General features: G+C 37.0%; 1 protein-coding gene across 1 annotated transcript in view; it reads left to right on the forward strand.

Annotated features, from left to right (window-relative positions):
• Positions 1-18260, forward strand: part of LOC141439356 (uncharacterized) — a 1011003-nt gene that overhangs the window by 849656 nt on the left and 143087 nt on the right. Inside the window, 1 exon segment of the mRNA XM_074103643.1 lies at positions 9162-9334. Within this exon segment, the coding sequence (XP_073959744.1) occupies positions 9162-9334 (173 nt within the window).

The raw sequence follows: 18260 nt of genomic DNA on the forward strand, positions 1-18260 counted from the left end.
ACCACGGCTTGCAGTATATATGAATGAACTAATAGTATACGAGTAGTAAAGGTGTTTTCTCCATAGAACACTTAAATTGTGGAATGAACTTCCTGTCGTGGTTTTCCCAGCGAGTTACAGCACGGAGGTCTTCAAAGGGGGTATAAAAAGGTTAATGCAGGGTCGGCAACGCGCGAGTGATACTTCGGTTGTTGCAAGCGTTCCTAGGCGGCGGTAATTGCTTAACATCAGGCGGGCCGCATGCCTGTTTTCTACTGACGTGGTATAAAAAAAGTACAGGGGTAATACGGACTATCCAATTCTGCAACTGAAAAATCTTGTATCTCAAATCAATACGTCAACATGATTGACCCCTTTAAATGCTCTGCCGGCTTCTGTGTTCCTTGATCGCTAAAATCTGGCCGTCTTCAAATCTAGGGTGACTAGGTATTTATTGGGCAAGCGTACTTCATCTTAGACCACATCAGGCGTGATTGTGATGAAGCCTATTCTGTGTAAAAAAAGTCCATACCGTAAACTGCTTCAACTTTGCCCTCTGGCCCCAACATTGCCTGATTTGATTTTGAATCGATAACTTAGCACTCTTATAGGTTTTTAACTTTTATCTACACGGGAATTTTTAATACGGGGGGATAAAAGTTTAAAAACCTAAAGGGTGCTAAGTTATAGACTCTAAATCGAATCAGGCAATGTTGGGGCCAGAGGGCAAAGTTGAAGCAGTTTACGGTACCTAAAGTTAATTTTAAAAAATTATCGCTTTTTAGGCACGAGCTCTTTTAAAAGTAAAATGCTTTGTCAATTATTACTTATACCTCACAGACACCAGCTTTAGCGTTTCACGATGATTTATTTATCTCCTATGAAAACCTAAGTATGAGACTGTATGAGTACTTATGTTTCTATAATTGTTTAGTTTTTATTTAAAAACTATTGCGAATATCTATGAAACATTTTTTATTAACAAATTATACAGCAAATATAGCTCCAAAACGAAATTCCTTTACCACGTCCATATAAAAATGTATCCCATTTCCAAGACTACCTTTTACGCGTTACCCTTATAGGCATAATAAAACCGACATTGTATCATCATTGCACTCTGCAGATAGATTCTTTGGCAAAAGTATCCTGGTATAAAAGTGGAGTGGATCTTAGTAATAAATCTTTCCCGGATGAATCTAATGAAGTATTGTCTCCAAGAAGTTTAATTAGATATTTAAGCTTGATGTAGGTAGGATTTCTGAAAATTACAGATATATAATGAGATATACTGTTTATGGAATGTGAACTTAGTTAGAAGCTGTTTCTGTTTAGCATTTGAAATAAATACCGACCAATTAAGTTTAGATCTTCAATTTTCGATATCATTCGAAAGTAAGGGAAATTCTTTTGATTTCCTTAAAACCTAAACATAAAATTAATTCATAATTTGACATTAAAGACATAATTTGCATTTTTTTTCTTATCACTTAATTAAGTTTCAATTTAGTTACGTCATCATCCCAGCCTTTACACGCGTCCCACTGCTGGGCACAGGCCTCTTCTCAGAATGAGAGGGCTTGGGCCGTAGCTCCCACGCGGGCCCAGTGCTGATTAGAAACTTCACACACACCATTGAATTGCTTCGCATGTTTGTGCAGGTTTCCTCACGATGTTTTCCTTCACCGTAAAGCTCGTGGTAAATTTCAAATGTAATTCCACACATGAATTTCGAAAAACTCAGAGGTGCGAGCCGGGGTTTGAACCCACGACCCTCTGCTTGGTGAAACCACTCGGCGACCACAAAAAATAATAACTAAGAAAACTTAATGTACATTAATTGTTATTAATTTAATTTACTCATCTGCACATTGGTAATCGTAACATTAAGAAAAATAAAATGAGAGAAGAAATACAATGCTGATGCGATTTTTCCTGGCGCCATTTTTCCCACGCATAGTTTTATTTTGCAATAAACATTTTTTCAAAATTGCATCAATAACGGCTAAAGCGATAAACAATCGTTGGCCGTATCACGAGCAGATACAAGCAAATTCAATCGAATGCGGGTATTAATTAAAAATTCATTCGGAAATGAAACCGATCCCGATTGATTACTGCGTGGAATGAAACGTGGGGCAAGGTACGCTCGGTACCAGAAGTCATTCATAAAAAAAAAAATGTAACTTATTTTTAGGACCTTGTCTATTCTTTGGTGCTATCTGTAACCTATGGCTGGCCGGATTTCAACATAAGAGTTATCAAAGTCAAAGTCAAAATATCTTTATTCAATTTAGGCTATAACAAGCACTTATGAATGTCAAAGTGTATCATTAGATTCGAAATAGCTTTAAAGTTTAACAGCCGGTCAGGATTTTGAATCCCGAATGAAACTTTAAGTTAATTAACAGCGTTCTTAACTACTGGACTTGTTTTTCTTTTATTTATTTTTTTCAGTTATGGCACTCGTCTTATGAGTATCATGATTGAGTTTGAACTCATTTGGCGTCGTGAGTGAAACAAAATAGATTTTAGTTTGAAACCTAATCCTACTTAATATTATAAATGCGAAAGTTTGTGAGTGAGTGAGTGAGTGAGTGAGTGAGTGAGTATGTTTGTTACTCTTTCACGCTGAAACGGTTGGACGGATTTGGATGAAATTTGGTATGTAGATAGTTGAACATCTGGAATAAAACATAGGCTACTTTTTATCCCGATATTCCACGGATAGGGATAAAATCTCGAAATATCAACCGCTGGGCTTAGAGTCATGAAATTTGATAAGTAGGTAGCTGGACGTTTGAAATAACACATATGCTACTTTTTATCCCATGGGATAGGGATAAAATCTTGAACTAATAACCGCTGGGCTTAGAGCCCTGAAATTTGGTATGTAGATAGCTGAACATCTGGAATAAAACATAGGCTACGTTTTATCCCGATATTCCCACGGGATAGGGATAAAATCTCGAAATAACAACCGCTGGGCTAAGAGTCATGAAATTTGATAAGTAGGTAGCTGGACGTTTGAAATAACACATAGGCTACTTTTTATCCCACGGGATAGGGATAAAATCTTGAACTAATAACCACTGGGCTTAGAGCCCTGAAATTTGGTATGTAGATAGCTGGAAATTATGGAATAAAACATAGCCTACTTTTTATCCCGATATTCCCACGGGATAGGGATAAAATCTTGAAATAATAACCGCTGGGCTTAGTCATGAAATTTGGTATGTAGGTAACTAGACGTCTGGAATAACACGTAAGGGACTTTTTGACTCGATATTCCCACGGGATACTTAGGGATAAAATCTCTAAATAACAACCACTGGGTTTAGAGCCATGAATTTTGGTATGTAGGTAGCTGGACCTCTGGAATAACACACAGGCTAATTTTTATCCCGATATTCCCACGGGATAGGGATAAAATCTTGAAATAATAACCGCTGGGCTTAGAGTCATGAAATTTGGTATGTAGGTAGCTAGACGTCTGGAATAACACGTAAGGGACTTTTTGACTCGATATTCCCACGGGATACTTAGGGATAAAATCTCTAAATAACAACCACTGGGTTTAGAGCCATGAATTTTGCTATGTAGGTAGCTGGACCTCTGGAATAACACACAGGCTAATTTTTATCCCGATATTCCCACGGGATAGGGATAAAATCTTGAAATAATAACCGCTGGGCTTAGAGTCATGAAATTTGGTATGTAGGTAGCTAGACGTCTGGAATAACACATAAGCGACTTTTTGACCCGATATTCCCACGGGATACCTAGGGATAAAATCTCGAAATAACAACCACTGGGCTTAGAGCCATGAAATTGGGTATGTAGGTAGCTGGACCTCTGGAATAACACAATCTATTTTTTACCCCGATATTCCATCGGGATAGGGATAAAATCTTGAAATATTAACCGCTGAGCTTAGAGTCATGAAAATTGGTATGTAGGAAGCTGGATGTCTAGAAAAACACATAGATGACTTTTTGACCCGATATTACCACGGGATACCTAGGAATAAAATGTCGAAATAGCAACCGCTAGGCTTAGAGGCATGAAATTTGGATGTAGGTAGCCGTATGTCTGGAATAACACATAAGTACGCTACTTTTATCCCGATATTCCCACGGGATAGTTTTGTAACTAAGGGACCCCATACAACCCCGTATTATTATTATTATTATTTTGTATTTTTTCTTTAATTGTATACTGTAGTTTTTAAGTATTTTATTTGTAATTATTTTATTTTGAAAAAATGACTTTCTGCCAAGTTTCTTGCGGCGCATTCTTCTTGGCAATGATGGTCTTTCCGAAAGCGCTGGTAGTTTAAAAAATGAGATGTAAAAGTGCCCATTGCGGCCTATTTACTGAATAAATGATTTGAATTTGAATTTTGCATTTGAATTTGGATAGGGAAAAATTTTGAAACTTCAGCACTGGGTTTAGTCTTGAATTTTGTACAGTTATTCACAACACAGCCTCAATGAAGACCACGATATAAATATTGGAAATTTCCAGGGGAATTTTGTAAAATCCCGAAAATTTCAATTGCAGCTACCACACCGAATAGTTTACGCGTGCGAAGCCGCGGGTAAAAGCTAGTGTATCATAAAAAAAACAGCTAACAAGCCACTTGGTACTGAGGAGAACGTAGGTTGAAAACATATTTCCACTGAAGTATTATAAATTAAAGCACTGAATTTAAGTGCACATAATGGGAACGAGCGTAAAATATGTTAAAAAAATATCTCTTATTATTACTATTTCATCGTGAAAATATATTTTACAACAGAAAACTGACATTAGGAATTAAATTTAAATTTAAATAAAACCATCAAAACATCTTAAACTTAACATACCTAACTAAATAAATAACTAAAAAAAAAAAAACTTATGACTTGTACGAGCCGTAGTTGAACGTTGTTTAGTCTGCATCTGTTAATAACTTTTGTCGATGACTGTACAAGGAGCGAAACGATTATGGACTTTTTGATTAATTAGATTTTTGTGCAAACACGAGCATGTCAATGGCACGTGACGTACAATCAGCGTTTATGATGGTCACGGTCGAAGAACAGGTATTGCTTCAACACCGTTATTCACTGGCATCGCTACGTAATTTTGGGATTTACGATCCTCAAGGAATATGTTGTCCTAATATCTGGTAGCATGGTTAACGGTTGTATTGCTCTGAGTATGAACCCTGATTGAGTTCGAAACGCGTCAGTGTAGTGTGATTCCGTACCGTCACCGTTTAATAAGCAGCGGTATGGTGATCCTTAATTTCTTCTTTTTTATTTAAACTTATATTTTTGAAAAATTTCTCCTTTGTTATATAGATAAATAAACGTTAATATTAATAAATTGATAGCTGCAGTGTTGCGTAAGATCTTTTTCCATTGAATGATTAATAAAATACGTTAAATAGTACATTCGGTAGTTATTCTTAAAATCCATTTTGCTCTTCATAAAGTACACTTAGGACTCGTGGGAATATTATGCTTCGTAATGACATTGTCGAATCCCTATAAGTACTAGGTACAATATTGGAGGAAAAGGCTACTTTTTTAATACAGCCCATTTTGAGATACAATCATTTACTTCAAAATGGATGGAGCCTAGCCTCATATCAATAACATGAATGCCCAAAATCAGCGAACCTGTATCTCTGTGTGCTCAGTCGTTTGATACCCCTGGTCCTGTACTGCGAAGTTCAAAATTCGAACTTCATATCTTGCCGTCCCACTGACGCTTTTATTATTTAATACGAAAGCGAGAGAGACGGTACGATACGAACCTCGTTTTTCTAAATTAGTAGTCGACCTGACCTAAATACCTTCGGGTTACCTCTTTCCATAGGGTTTGTTGGGTCTTGATAACGGTTCTTTTACTTTCGAGTCAAATTTTACATGTTGAAGTGTTCTGGTGATTAGTTGACTAATTTGGTACGCATAATTCACGCTTAAGGTAACTGTTAAACATTTTTGGGTGACATTTTGTAAAGGGGTAGTTTGTGACCCTGAGAACGTCACAGATATTTTTTATCCTAGAACATTGCGTCAACAAATTATCGATAAACGAGTTTACAGACAAAATCGAGGGTAATAAGTTAGTTATGCTTTATCCCGGGACCATGAAACTTTCCACAGGACGCAAAGTTGCAACCAATAGTTACAATACTTGATAATTTACGCCGAAAATCTAGAAATGGAGAAACCGACGTTCATTTAATTTCAATTATTTATTACCGGACTTCTAGGCGCTTGAGTGGGGGGGGGGGGGGTATTAACCCCCATAAAACATCCCAGCACATGGCAACAAGAGTGTGAATGTATCGAACGTTTTAGATCTACGCTCGAAAACATGCTACCCTTTTCTGTAACAAATGAGCCTACATTTCACTGGATATGGTGTAACGGAGAAAAATTCACGGATATATCGCGCGACTATATGGGATGGAATAGAATCTATCTCGTGGATTGACTGTGCTGAATCATGTGAGATTTTAATGACAAGCTCTTCTTGAGCTATTTTCAAATCTTGTAATTAAAAATCTGTCACTCACTTCATCATCATCATCATCATCCCAGCCTATATACGTCCCACTGCTGGGCACAGGCCTCCTCTCAGAACAAGAGGGCTTGGGCCATAGTTCCCACGCGGGCCCAGTGCGGATTGGGAACTTCACACGCACCATTGAATTGCTTCGCAGGTTTGTGCAGGTTTCCTCACGATGTTTTCCTTCACCTCAAAGCTCGTGGTAAATTTCAAATGTAATTCCGCACATGAATTTCGAAAAACTCAGAGGTGCGAGCCGGGGTTTGAACACACGACCCTCTGTTTGAGAGGCGATAGGTCAAACCACTAGGCCACCACGGCTTATGTTCACTTATCGCTCACTTTTAGTGGTCAGATTGATTTGAATTGACTACGAGAGTATGGGAGTTGGACCAAGTGCTGCACAAACTAAGCACACAATGACTGACTAACCGGCTTAAAGAATGGAGTCATCCAAGTAACCACGAAAACAAGTTTCTACCATTTGAAGGCTTTATCTACCTCAGCACGAGCCGCAAGAGTGATAGAAGCCCAATAGATAGATAGTAATTATTTAGGTACGGAAGACGATCACAAGTCTACACTCCAGCTGGCTTATGCTGAGACACCGATTTCAAAGTGGTAGAAAATTATGTTCATGGTTTTTTTGAGGCTGTTAAATTTTCTGTTATATTTTTTATCTAATATTTTAAAACTACCCTTAACCTTTTATGTATTTCCTTATATATTTCTTTCTAGCATATAAATAACCCTAATAATACAGTGACAATAGCTGTCGCTCACTAGATGGCGCTAGGGCGTGGATTCCGCAAATATTTGCCGTTTTAAACCTACCCTTTGTCCGGGTCTCGTGATTTATATTACTTGTTATGTCACTGTGTAATGCGATGGAGAAACGCCGCGTTTTTAACGAGCGTTTTTGTGAACTTTGGTACAGTATTTGTTTAAAATAAATGCACTGTATGTTGAATTTGTTGTGATAGTTTTGATAGCAAATCAGATTTGTTCACTGATTAATTAAAAATAATTAAATACGACTTGAAACGCAAGATGCAGAATAAATTGAAATTCTATATACAAAATTGCTGCCAAGTACAACAATGCATACGACGTCAAAAATTACTAGTTAAAAAGAAATCGGTGCCGTTGTTAAGTTTCTACTCTTTTATATCGTACTATGTGTAAACTAAGTCGATATTCGACTTTTTACCATACTACTACTCGTATAAATCTCTCAATTCACTTGTTCGAATAGGTACTCTGGTAAAAGATTTTCTAAAACAGTGATTTTATCAGAACGTACAAATTAATTATTTTCGTGAATAACTATAAAGAAAAAAGAAAACAACAAGCTGTGACTTTAAGTTTTAGCTAAACTCAATTTTCTCAGTTTTGAGAAACCGTTTAAGCCGTGGTGGCATAGTGGTTTGACCTATCGCCTCTCAAGCTGAGGGTCGTGGATTCAAACCCCGGCTCGCACCTCTGAGTTTTTCGAAATTCATGTGCGGAATTACATTTGAAATTTACCACGAGCTTTGCGGTGAAGGAAAACATCGTGAGGAAACCTGCACAAACCTGCGAAGCAATTCGATGGTGTGTGTGAAGTTCCCAATCCGCACTGGGCCCGCGTGGGAACTATGGCCCAAGCCCTCTTGTTCTGAGAGGAGGCCTGTGCCCAGCAGTGGGACGTTTATAGGCTGGGATGATGATGATGATGAGAAACCGTTTCTTTTTTTTAACCGCGCGTTTCCTCGGCGAAGGCAAAGGGTCCGCATTTGTCAGCTGTAACAAATAGCACACTTATGTCGACAAACAAAATGGCGGCCAACTATTATTGTGCTGAGTTATCCCGGTTTTTCAGAGCTTTTTGTTGCTTTGAGGAATCGCCGACTTTTGAGGGGGGGATTAAAAGGGTATTCATTTAGGAAGACACGGTTAGGATTGAGTGACAGCGTAGCAGTTTGGCCAGCAACTGCTAGTGGAAAAATGACGGGAAATTTATGTTTAAGGCTTTACACTCAAGTGAAAAACATGTATGTATGTAATCGAACCACTCAAAAATATTTTACCACGGCCGTATTACCACGGCCGTATTACGTCGACATAAGACTGTGGTACATATTTTTGAAACGTTGAATGAGTCCATATTTTTATACTCGACTTTACTTCAATATTATGTATGTAAGAGTACCTTGGTCCTTGACTGTTAGCCCAGAGAGGCTCAGAGTCACGCAACAAGCTATGGAGAGCAATGCTCGGAGTTTCTTTGCGCGATAGAATTCGGAATTCAAAAATTTGCCGAAGAACTAAAGTCATCGATATAGCTCGGTAGTTGAAGTAGCAATGGGCGGATTACATCGCTCGAATAACCGATAACCGTTGGACCACGTGCGACCACGGATCGGAACACGAAGCATTAGCAAGTCTCCCACTAAGTGGACCGCGATGGTCATGAATGGTGATTCCGATCTATCGTTTTCGTTCCTTTAAAGTTTTTCCTCACTTATAGATCTAAGGTAGGAAAAAGCAGTTGTTCTATGAAAGGAACTAGTGAGAAAACTCCTGCAAGTTATCCTTATTTCTTTAGTACTAACTAAAGTCTTCTTTGCCCCCAGGATCTCCAGTCTGAGATCGAGACCCACCGCGATGTGTACGCATCACTCACCGGCACCGGGCGCCGGTTGCTGGGCTCACTGTCCTCGCAAGAAGATGCCGTTATGCTGCAGCGCCGGTTGGATGAGATGAACCAGCGCTGGCACCATCTCAAAGCCAAGAGCATGGCTATCAGGTTAGTAGTTAAAATTAATATAACAGTCACCTAATCGTATGTAGGTATAGATGTAGTATAGGTAAGATTATTGCCGGACCGATACAACTTGGGGATCTTCAAAAGACTAGCCGACTCTTTCCTCAAAAGGCCGGCAATGCATGCGAAATTCATCTAATGTTATGGGTGTCATTGGGTGGGAATTGCTTTCTATCAGGTGATCTGCCTGCTCGCTTGCCCTCAATCATATAAAAAAAAACTTGTACTTAATTATATTATGTAGTAATGCACGGAATTGATATAAGACTCAAGTAATTTTTCCAAAATGGAACGTCGACTTAAGTATCCATACAGACCCGTTACTATACCGTACATACAACAGGTAATTTAATTTTACTGAAGTTTTGACCCTACAAACGCTTTTTTGACCCAAATAGTAACAGAATTCCTTTTGCCATAGGAATTTCGTTTAATTCGTCTGCACCATAACTGAGTGCAACATTATCTTGCGACGTGAGGCATTGCAAATTATCTTCTTGTTGTTTCCCATTCAAGCGCTATGGGACCCGTGTTCCCCAAGTCCCGTTTGTAGACTAATAAGGCATCTAGCGTGGATCCTAATCTGTTATTTATGCAGTGAATTCCTCTCTAATTGGCACTTTATCATTGCCCAGAGCATGCCAAGGGACGTGGGCGAAGCTAGGAAACAATAAACTGTCTGCTTCAATTAAATATCACTATAAAGTTTGTATTATTTTGATTTGTTCGATGATATACTTACATAAATTATAATGGGGAAGGCCTATGTTCAACAGTGGACGTCCTACGGCTTATAAGATGACGATGATGATATAAATTTCTTAACTAGTCGTCGCGGCCCAGGACTTTTGTGACAGGATTTAGCAACGTGCAATATGTCGTCCACATATATAGCCATGTATGAAAATTCTTGCGGCGCATTCTTCTTGGCAATGATGTCTTTCGAAAGCGCTGGTAGTTAAAAAAAATGACGTGTAAAAGTGCCCATTGCGGCCTATTTACTGAATAAATCATTTGAATTTTTTGAATTTTGAATTTTGATGTGCAATTTATTTCTATCATAATAAAACAATATTTTTCACTTTTCATGCTCGTAAAGTTCGTGTTTATGCTGTATCTGGGCGAAATAAAATGACTTTTTAAGCTCTAGTGCATAAAATAAAATCTTCGTCTAAGACCAACGTAATCAGGTGTCAACAGCCACAAACAAAAGTTTCTACATATTTAAAAAAAATATATAAAACTAAAAATCAATTTAATTCACTATAAATAAGTCCACCAGATAATCTTTTTATAAATAAATATATAAGTAAATCAATCAAAATATAATAAATAAAATAAAAAATGGTATTATGTAATAATGCATAAAAATAAAAGTACATAGAAAGTGAATAATTGTTTCCACTGTTGCTATTTCATTTCCTCGCAATCTAAGTGAAAAGCAGAGTGTTAAAACTCGAGCATCAAACCCACTTTCCCCTCGACGTGTCTATCCAAACTCGCCGTACCGGCTATATGAACGTCTTGGGGAAAATGGCTCGTTTTATGCTCTTGTTGTACAATCTACTATTAAGTAGGTAGGTAGGTACATAATTAATTGAACATTACTCATTCAAGTAATATTCAAGTACAAATGGTATACCAACCGTATCATACATACTTAAACCAATTATCTAAGGCTAAAAATGAAAACGAGCAAGCGGGTCATCTGACGGTAAGCGTGTTCACCACTAACCATGATAATCAGCAACTCTAATAGAGACACAGGATGCCAGTTTTCATAGACCTTAATATAATTTTTGCCGCGTTTTATGTTCAATACATACCCTTTCATGTGTACTTTAACAATTTATTAAAGATCAATGCAATAATCAAGTATTGTTGCCGAGTAAAGACTGTTCCTAACCTTTTGCCGCCTTAAGGGCCCCAACTCCCCCAAATTTGAGGGTTTTAATTCCCCCTACCATAATCAGGAGACAATTTCACGTAGCCCAAGGCTACCAATTACAAGCTGATGCTTTGAAGCCGAAATCTCGGTCATCTGTAAATTACGCGAATTATTGTAACAGGGTTATGACAATTTCAGGCGGAATTTTCAGGTATAAGCTGGTTAACACAGCAATTTGTGGGGAATTAGGTTTTTAGGTTATTTTAGGTTATTTTAGATTGAATAAGAAAGCAATTATTACTCCTCTGACAAAAGCCATCGTTATAAGGAACAAGCCGAACAAGTGAACGAAGCATGTTGTAATTTAAAAATCAAAGAGGCTGACTGCCTTTAAAAAAAAACATATTCCGTAGTTATAATTCTGTTAAATAACTTATAGTTCAATAGTCGGGATCCAAAATCATGATTAGCTGAAAAAAAACCAGTATTTTTTTGATATTTCTGTGAAAATGGCAGCTTAAAAGTGTTCTCATTTGATACCCATCTTGTTAAAAGTTTCAAAAGTCAAAAACAAATCCACAAACACCATTAACAGGATGTTCACATTTGTAGCATCTGCGTCCGGACGCCGGACGCGTCCGGGCAACGCAGTCCGGATAAGTCGATTACGGGTTGCCGCGGGCTGTCATTAATGCCCGTAATTGACTGTCAAACCTAGCAAGGCGCTGCGTGCGACGAATTATGTATTTAAATTTGAGTTATCTGGGTAATCAGAATTCTTCGAGAGCTTTTTATTGTGTACAATATGTTATACGTGTTTTTTTATAATAATTTGGTCCGCGTGTAGCGTTTTTTACAATCTGCAAATGGAAAATAAGAATAGGTAAGGTACCGTTACTTCAGTCTCTTTAAATCAGTCATGAACTTACATTAAAAACGAGGAGCTAGAACCCCTTTTTTTGAAGTAGAGTTAAAATTGCATTTTAGGTTAGTTTAGTTACATAAAAAAAAACAATTATGAACATTTTGGATCATTCGTTGATTAAAATTGAATAAACACGCCAACGGCTACAAAGGAGTGGGCATAGGTACTTAGGTAGGTAGACGTGTTAAGATTTTTTTTTCACTGTGTCAATTTTCCTAACTTATCCTCGTGGGGCCTAGCGTAATATACATATGACATAATATTTGAACTTTACTTGATCGACGTTTGGTTCAAATCGCTATAACAAAAATTTTACGTCGGTTACGATTATTAAATCTGCGCTCAAAGTTACGTGAGACTCGGTTGAGAAATACGACCTGTAGAGGAGAACAGACAGCTGTAAGTACAGCCGAGTAGACATACAAAATCATTTTTACCTAAGTTGAAACGGAGACACTTCACTCTCGCTCTATCAATTGTTACTTTGCTTGTTTGTACTTGTAGATCAACAAACTATCTAAAACACTCGCAAATTTTCTAAAACCTATATTGCCAGTAAATAATTAGTGCCTCCAGTGAAAAAGGGAATAACTCAAAATCGCTACTTTTCAGTAGAGGCAAAATACCTTTGTTTCGTCGTTTTTGGGTCTTTAGCGTTCAAAATTAGATTTTTTGATGGTTTCAAGCTTTAGGTATAGGTTATAGCTTTCGTTTAATGGATATTGTTTTAACATTAATTTATTCTTTACTTTTTTTTTGTTTTTTTTTTTCGAATTATCCCCTTAGTCACAAAAGCATAACGGTATAAGATGAATTGTGTTAGTCAATTCTGTGATACCTTAACATAAGACGACTTATTCCCTTAACTACGACTGTTCTACGGTTATAACAACACTTATTCTACCCAACTTATGCCTTTATGTGCACCGTGCTATAAGGGAATAATCGCTTTTAGTTCTATTTATATCTACAATGTTACGGAACAACACAAGTTGTGTCTTTTTGTAAAAAAAATAACTGCAGACGTGTCTTTAGGTTGGATGTTTTTTTTTAGTTAAAAGCACTTGTACCTTTAGACTGATAAAAAATTGCAGATAAGTAGAAATATGCCTTTAGAAACGGTGAGTTATGCCCATAGCGTAATCGAAAAAACTGGGTTAGGAGATAGCCAGAGATATGTCCTTTTGTCGCAATATGTAACCAAACACGCTGAATCCAATGGTGTAATAAAAGCATAAGGACATAACTCGTCTTATTCCCCTTTTCACTGGAGGCACTGAATTATTCGCGCTATACCTAACGCCCAGGGAAGTGTTGCCAGTCGTAAATAAAAAAATAATGGCTGTTTGTCGCTCATTGCCTCTGCCCTGATACTGGAAGTGTACTGAGCAAGAAAATTAAATGTTAGGCGTAGATCGTTAGGTCTATATAAGCCATATTGTCAACGGATCGACCACGGCGACGAGCGATGGCGCGGCGATTTCTCTGTTCATTGGTGGAGAGTCGTTCGCTACTCAGTGGTTAAACGATACCTACACAAAACAAGAATCGTGGGTTCAAATCAGGGCTAGCATATCTAAGTTTTTCAAAATTCACCGCGAGGAAGCCTACACAAACTTGTAAACCAATACAAAAAACTACGGCCCAAGCCCTCTCATATGTGGGCTTGCTGCCAACTAACATACAGTTAAATTTGTGTTTACGTATATAAATCAATACAGATTAAGTAACTGTAACACTCTGTATAAAACTCAGTTATTATTAGCATCCTGTACACATCTAATTAGATAAAATTATCATATTCATTAATGAATACAATCTCGCTAAGATATATACTAAAACCTGCATTCTTCCTGCAGGAAGAAGCTTAAAATGCTTCTCCTTTTGTTTCATTCAAGTTTTGTAATAATGGCGTGTCTTACAATACATTTTAAGAGGATTACACAAAAGGCGATTACGACGTTATAGCGACGCTTTTTACTCTAGCAAGACGCTAATTAACTTACAGCATAAAATTGTGTACACAGGCTGTTGCAAAATTCATGCGTTATTTCTAGACACAAACAAACGGTAAAAACGACGTTAACGGGCTACTTTTTGGCTTATTATTATTATGGGAAATTTTCAAAGTGACTTATATGTGACAATCCGTAGCAAAAGGGTCTTATGGCAGGCTGCAACGTTTCCGAGAATGCAACACGCAGACTGACGAAAAGTAGGACACAGAAAACCATAAGGAATATTTTTGGACAATAGATCATAATCCTAATAAGCTAAAAAGTAACCCGTTAACGTCGTTTAAACGTCGTTAAATTTACGCATTGTCACATATAAACAAAACGCTAATAATAACTGGCTATCTTAAACCACAATGTATATCATAGAAGGTTACATTCACACATTCGTTCATTTACTACATTTTTGCAATTTTTGCAATGAGTACTTTATGTGTTCAATCCAACTCTCCTGCCGACACCTATACTAACTATTGCGTTAAGATAGACGAAGTTGATTAGAATACTGATGGCCAGGACACGGTTTAATTATTACTATAATATGCATCCAAAATAGCACTAACAGATCCAGATCTGTCATGTTAGTTGATTTGCCACTTCAGTGCTAAATTCGTTTTAATAATCAATAAATTGAATTTAACCGTACGATCTACCTATCAAAAATATAACATAGTTTAAAATTATTACAAAAATGACACGTCATTGTTTGTATCGTCTGAAATTGTTAGTTATTAAAAATGAATTTTGATCGCTTTTAAATATATTTTCAGAATAGAATCCATACATTATTGGTGCTAACGTAGCTTACGAATTTCGGTAGTAGATGAATCAATAGAATATTATTTTTTATGAGTACTCAAAATTTAATTATTTTATTTATTGAAATTATAAAATTTTGATGCCCCTAATTATTTGGAATAGCATATATATTTCGTTTAATATGTGCGTCTGTATAAAACAATTATACCTCAATTTGTTTCCAAAATAGGCTGTTTTATTTCCACATTAAAAGGGATGCGTCGTTTTAAAATCATGCTGTATATAAGAAGAGTAACGGACAATACCAGAATCATAAAATTAGCATCATAAAAGTTCTGCGTTATTAAATAGCTCCAAAATTTCTAATTTCCCTTTTATGATCATTTGTGATGTTCGCTTTCAAATATGTATCTTTGATCAGTTTATAGTCAACCATATTGTTTTACGGGATTATAAAAAGTATTTCATAGACTGTAAAACATAAATGATCCTTTTAATTAAAATCCAATAGAATTAAAAAAATTAAAATACAATTCTAACGATACAATCGTTGTTTTTTTCTAATCATCATCATCCATCATCATCCCAGCCTTTATACGTCCCACTGCTGGGCACAGGCCTCCTCTCAGAACAAGAGGGTTTTTTCTAATATCGCTTGTGGAAAACACGCGCGATTAATCGGTATCTAGCGGGCGTTTAAAAAAGAAGATTATGTGTTGTGGTTGTATTAATACCAATAAATGACTTAAATAAATGACTTGATGATGATTTGGATTTGTTGTGTATGTGTACTGTATAAATGTTTATGTATTCTCGATATTGCTGTAATGTAATGTAAATTCACCACCTGCTAAAATTTATTCCTTACTTCTCCATCCATTCCATTGTACAGGTTGCCTGGAAGAGATCGCTCTAAAGCAATAAGGCCGCCTATTTCTTACCTCAGAAAGTCTCTTTGTATATAACGGCTCGCACCTCTGAGTTTTTCGAAATTCATGTGCGGAGTTACATTTGAAATTTACCAAGAGCTTTGCGGTGAAGGAAAACATCGTGAGGAAACCTGCGAAGCAATTCAATGGTGCGTGTGAAGTTCCCAATCCGCACTGGGCCCGCGTGGGAACTATGGCTCAAGCCCTCTTGTTCTGAGAGGAGGCCTCTGCCCAGCAGTGGGACGTATATAGGCTGGGATGGATGGATGGATATAACTGTTTTTCTGTACTGCTTCCTATGTGTTGGTGCGCAATAAACAGTTATTGTATTGTATTGTATTACTCGTTTTGATGTTTTTTTTTTATATGCAATTATAGACAATATCATAAAGTGGTTACGATACGTATCAGATCTAGGATTTATTAGAACATTTGTATAGGACTACCCTGGTATAGGTACCAAAGTATGCATTAAGTTATCAATCATAATACCTGTGTACGAGCTTACAACTTGATAATTTTTCATTACCAAAATCGATCAGCCTGTATCTTTGTGCCGTATTAGGCACATACTTAATTAACAAGTCATATAACTCCGTGACAGATGTTGCCAGTTGACGGGTCAATAAATAATGGGCGAAATTTAATTTTCGGCCAAGCGTCGGTCTTGATATTGCGCGACCGTATTTGATGCGGCGATCTATAGCTTGAGATTTGAGCGGCCTTAGCTAGTGAAGTAAATAAAATATTACTAATTAAATAATACCGTTATTATTTTGGAAAAAAAATGCGTCAAGCGTGAGTCGAACTCGCGTATGAATAATTTGTGTACTTATGGTCGACGAGCCCCGACGGATTTTATTGAGTTTTGCAATTTTATTAGGTAGGTGAATAAAATTAAATATGTATAGTAAGTACCTTCAGACTTATAAATATGTGAAATTGTAATCTCCTATATTTATAAATGAGAAAAAACTATAACTTCCTTAGTCCTTCCTAACTTTAAGTCGTAAAAGTACACTTAGTTGCTTGTTATATAACAAACTTTGCTAATATTGACTTTCCCTTATTTTTATTACTTTTTAGTTTTTTTTTTAACTCTTAATCGATTGAGGTTAACTTTCTAACTGTAGTGGGTTTTTCAAAGTTAGATTTTTTACCGCTCCAATTAAAAGGTAGGTACAAGACTTGAGTACCTACCTACTTATTCGATAAAAGTTCAGTTTTTGCCGATTGAGGTATGGATATCTAAAAAACTATATTTTAAAATAATATGTTCAATTTAAAAAAAAAGTAGCCTTGACGGAGGGACAAACCGACGGACGAAACGGAACCCTACGGTCCATAGATTTGGGCACGGAACCGGAACGCCAAGAAAACCCAAATCGCCTAACTCCCGATCCTGGACCAAACGGAAAAGTGAATTAATCACTTCGAACTTAACGATATATCATAAATCATTTCCCCCCAATCCGCGCGATGTTGAGCCGTAACGCCACGTCACTAAGCCCTGTTTCCGGCGACGCCCATTCGCCAGAGTCACCCCTATTTTTCGAGCAATTAATCGGCCATTTTTTTTATTCGTTTACCCGTAAACAAGATTGTTGGTTATTGAAAACCAATGGGTTTCTGACAAGTGAAATTACGAGTATCGCTAGATGGCGTTAGTATCGTGAGGTATGACGTTAGCACAGAATATATAATAGTACTAACGTACAGAATGGCCACGCTCCGCCCCGCACCGGTTCGAGTTACCCCACCCCTCAAGCGCAGATTGCAGGAAAACCGCAGGAAAACAGTCGGGTGCGCGACGCGATGTATGTCGGCCGCACGGCACTAAGTTCGGGAGCAATCATTTTGCGAAATCCTAACGGTACCTACCTACTTTCTTTTTTAAATAAATAATGATTTCTGAAATTATAGCGATCAATACATGAAATAACTATCTACCAAATAATTATTTAAGTTTTTGTAGAGGTATATCTATTATAGTTGAAAATAATAATGCTTAAAATACGCAAACAGACACATTTTAAGTAGGTTTAAATAAATCGAGGATATTCTGGCAGAACCGGATAAGTGCACAATATTTATTTTTTATACGTTTGCTAGATAATTAAAGCAGAAACATTGAGTATGCTATGTATGTAACTTTAAAAAAAATTGCATTTATTCTGTTTTGCCAGAATACCCTCGAAATAGGTGAGATTAACTATTACATTTATTTGCACATATCTAAGCCATACCTACATATGAGTACATTTAAATGTCATTGGTAGCACATAGTACTATACGGTTTTGCAATAGTCAGCCCTGTGCAGCTTACGCACACATTGACGCGTATACAGACGTCGTCGTGCCTATGTAGATTCAAGAACGCGTATTTTCGTAT

Source organism: Choristoneura fumiferana, chromosome 20 (assembly GCF_025370935.1).
Source record: "Choristoneura fumiferana chromosome 20, NRCan_CFum_1, whole genome shotgun sequence".
NCBI classification, from domain to species: domain Eukaryota; kingdom Metazoa; phylum Arthropoda; class Insecta; order Lepidoptera; family Tortricidae; genus Choristoneura; species Choristoneura fumiferana.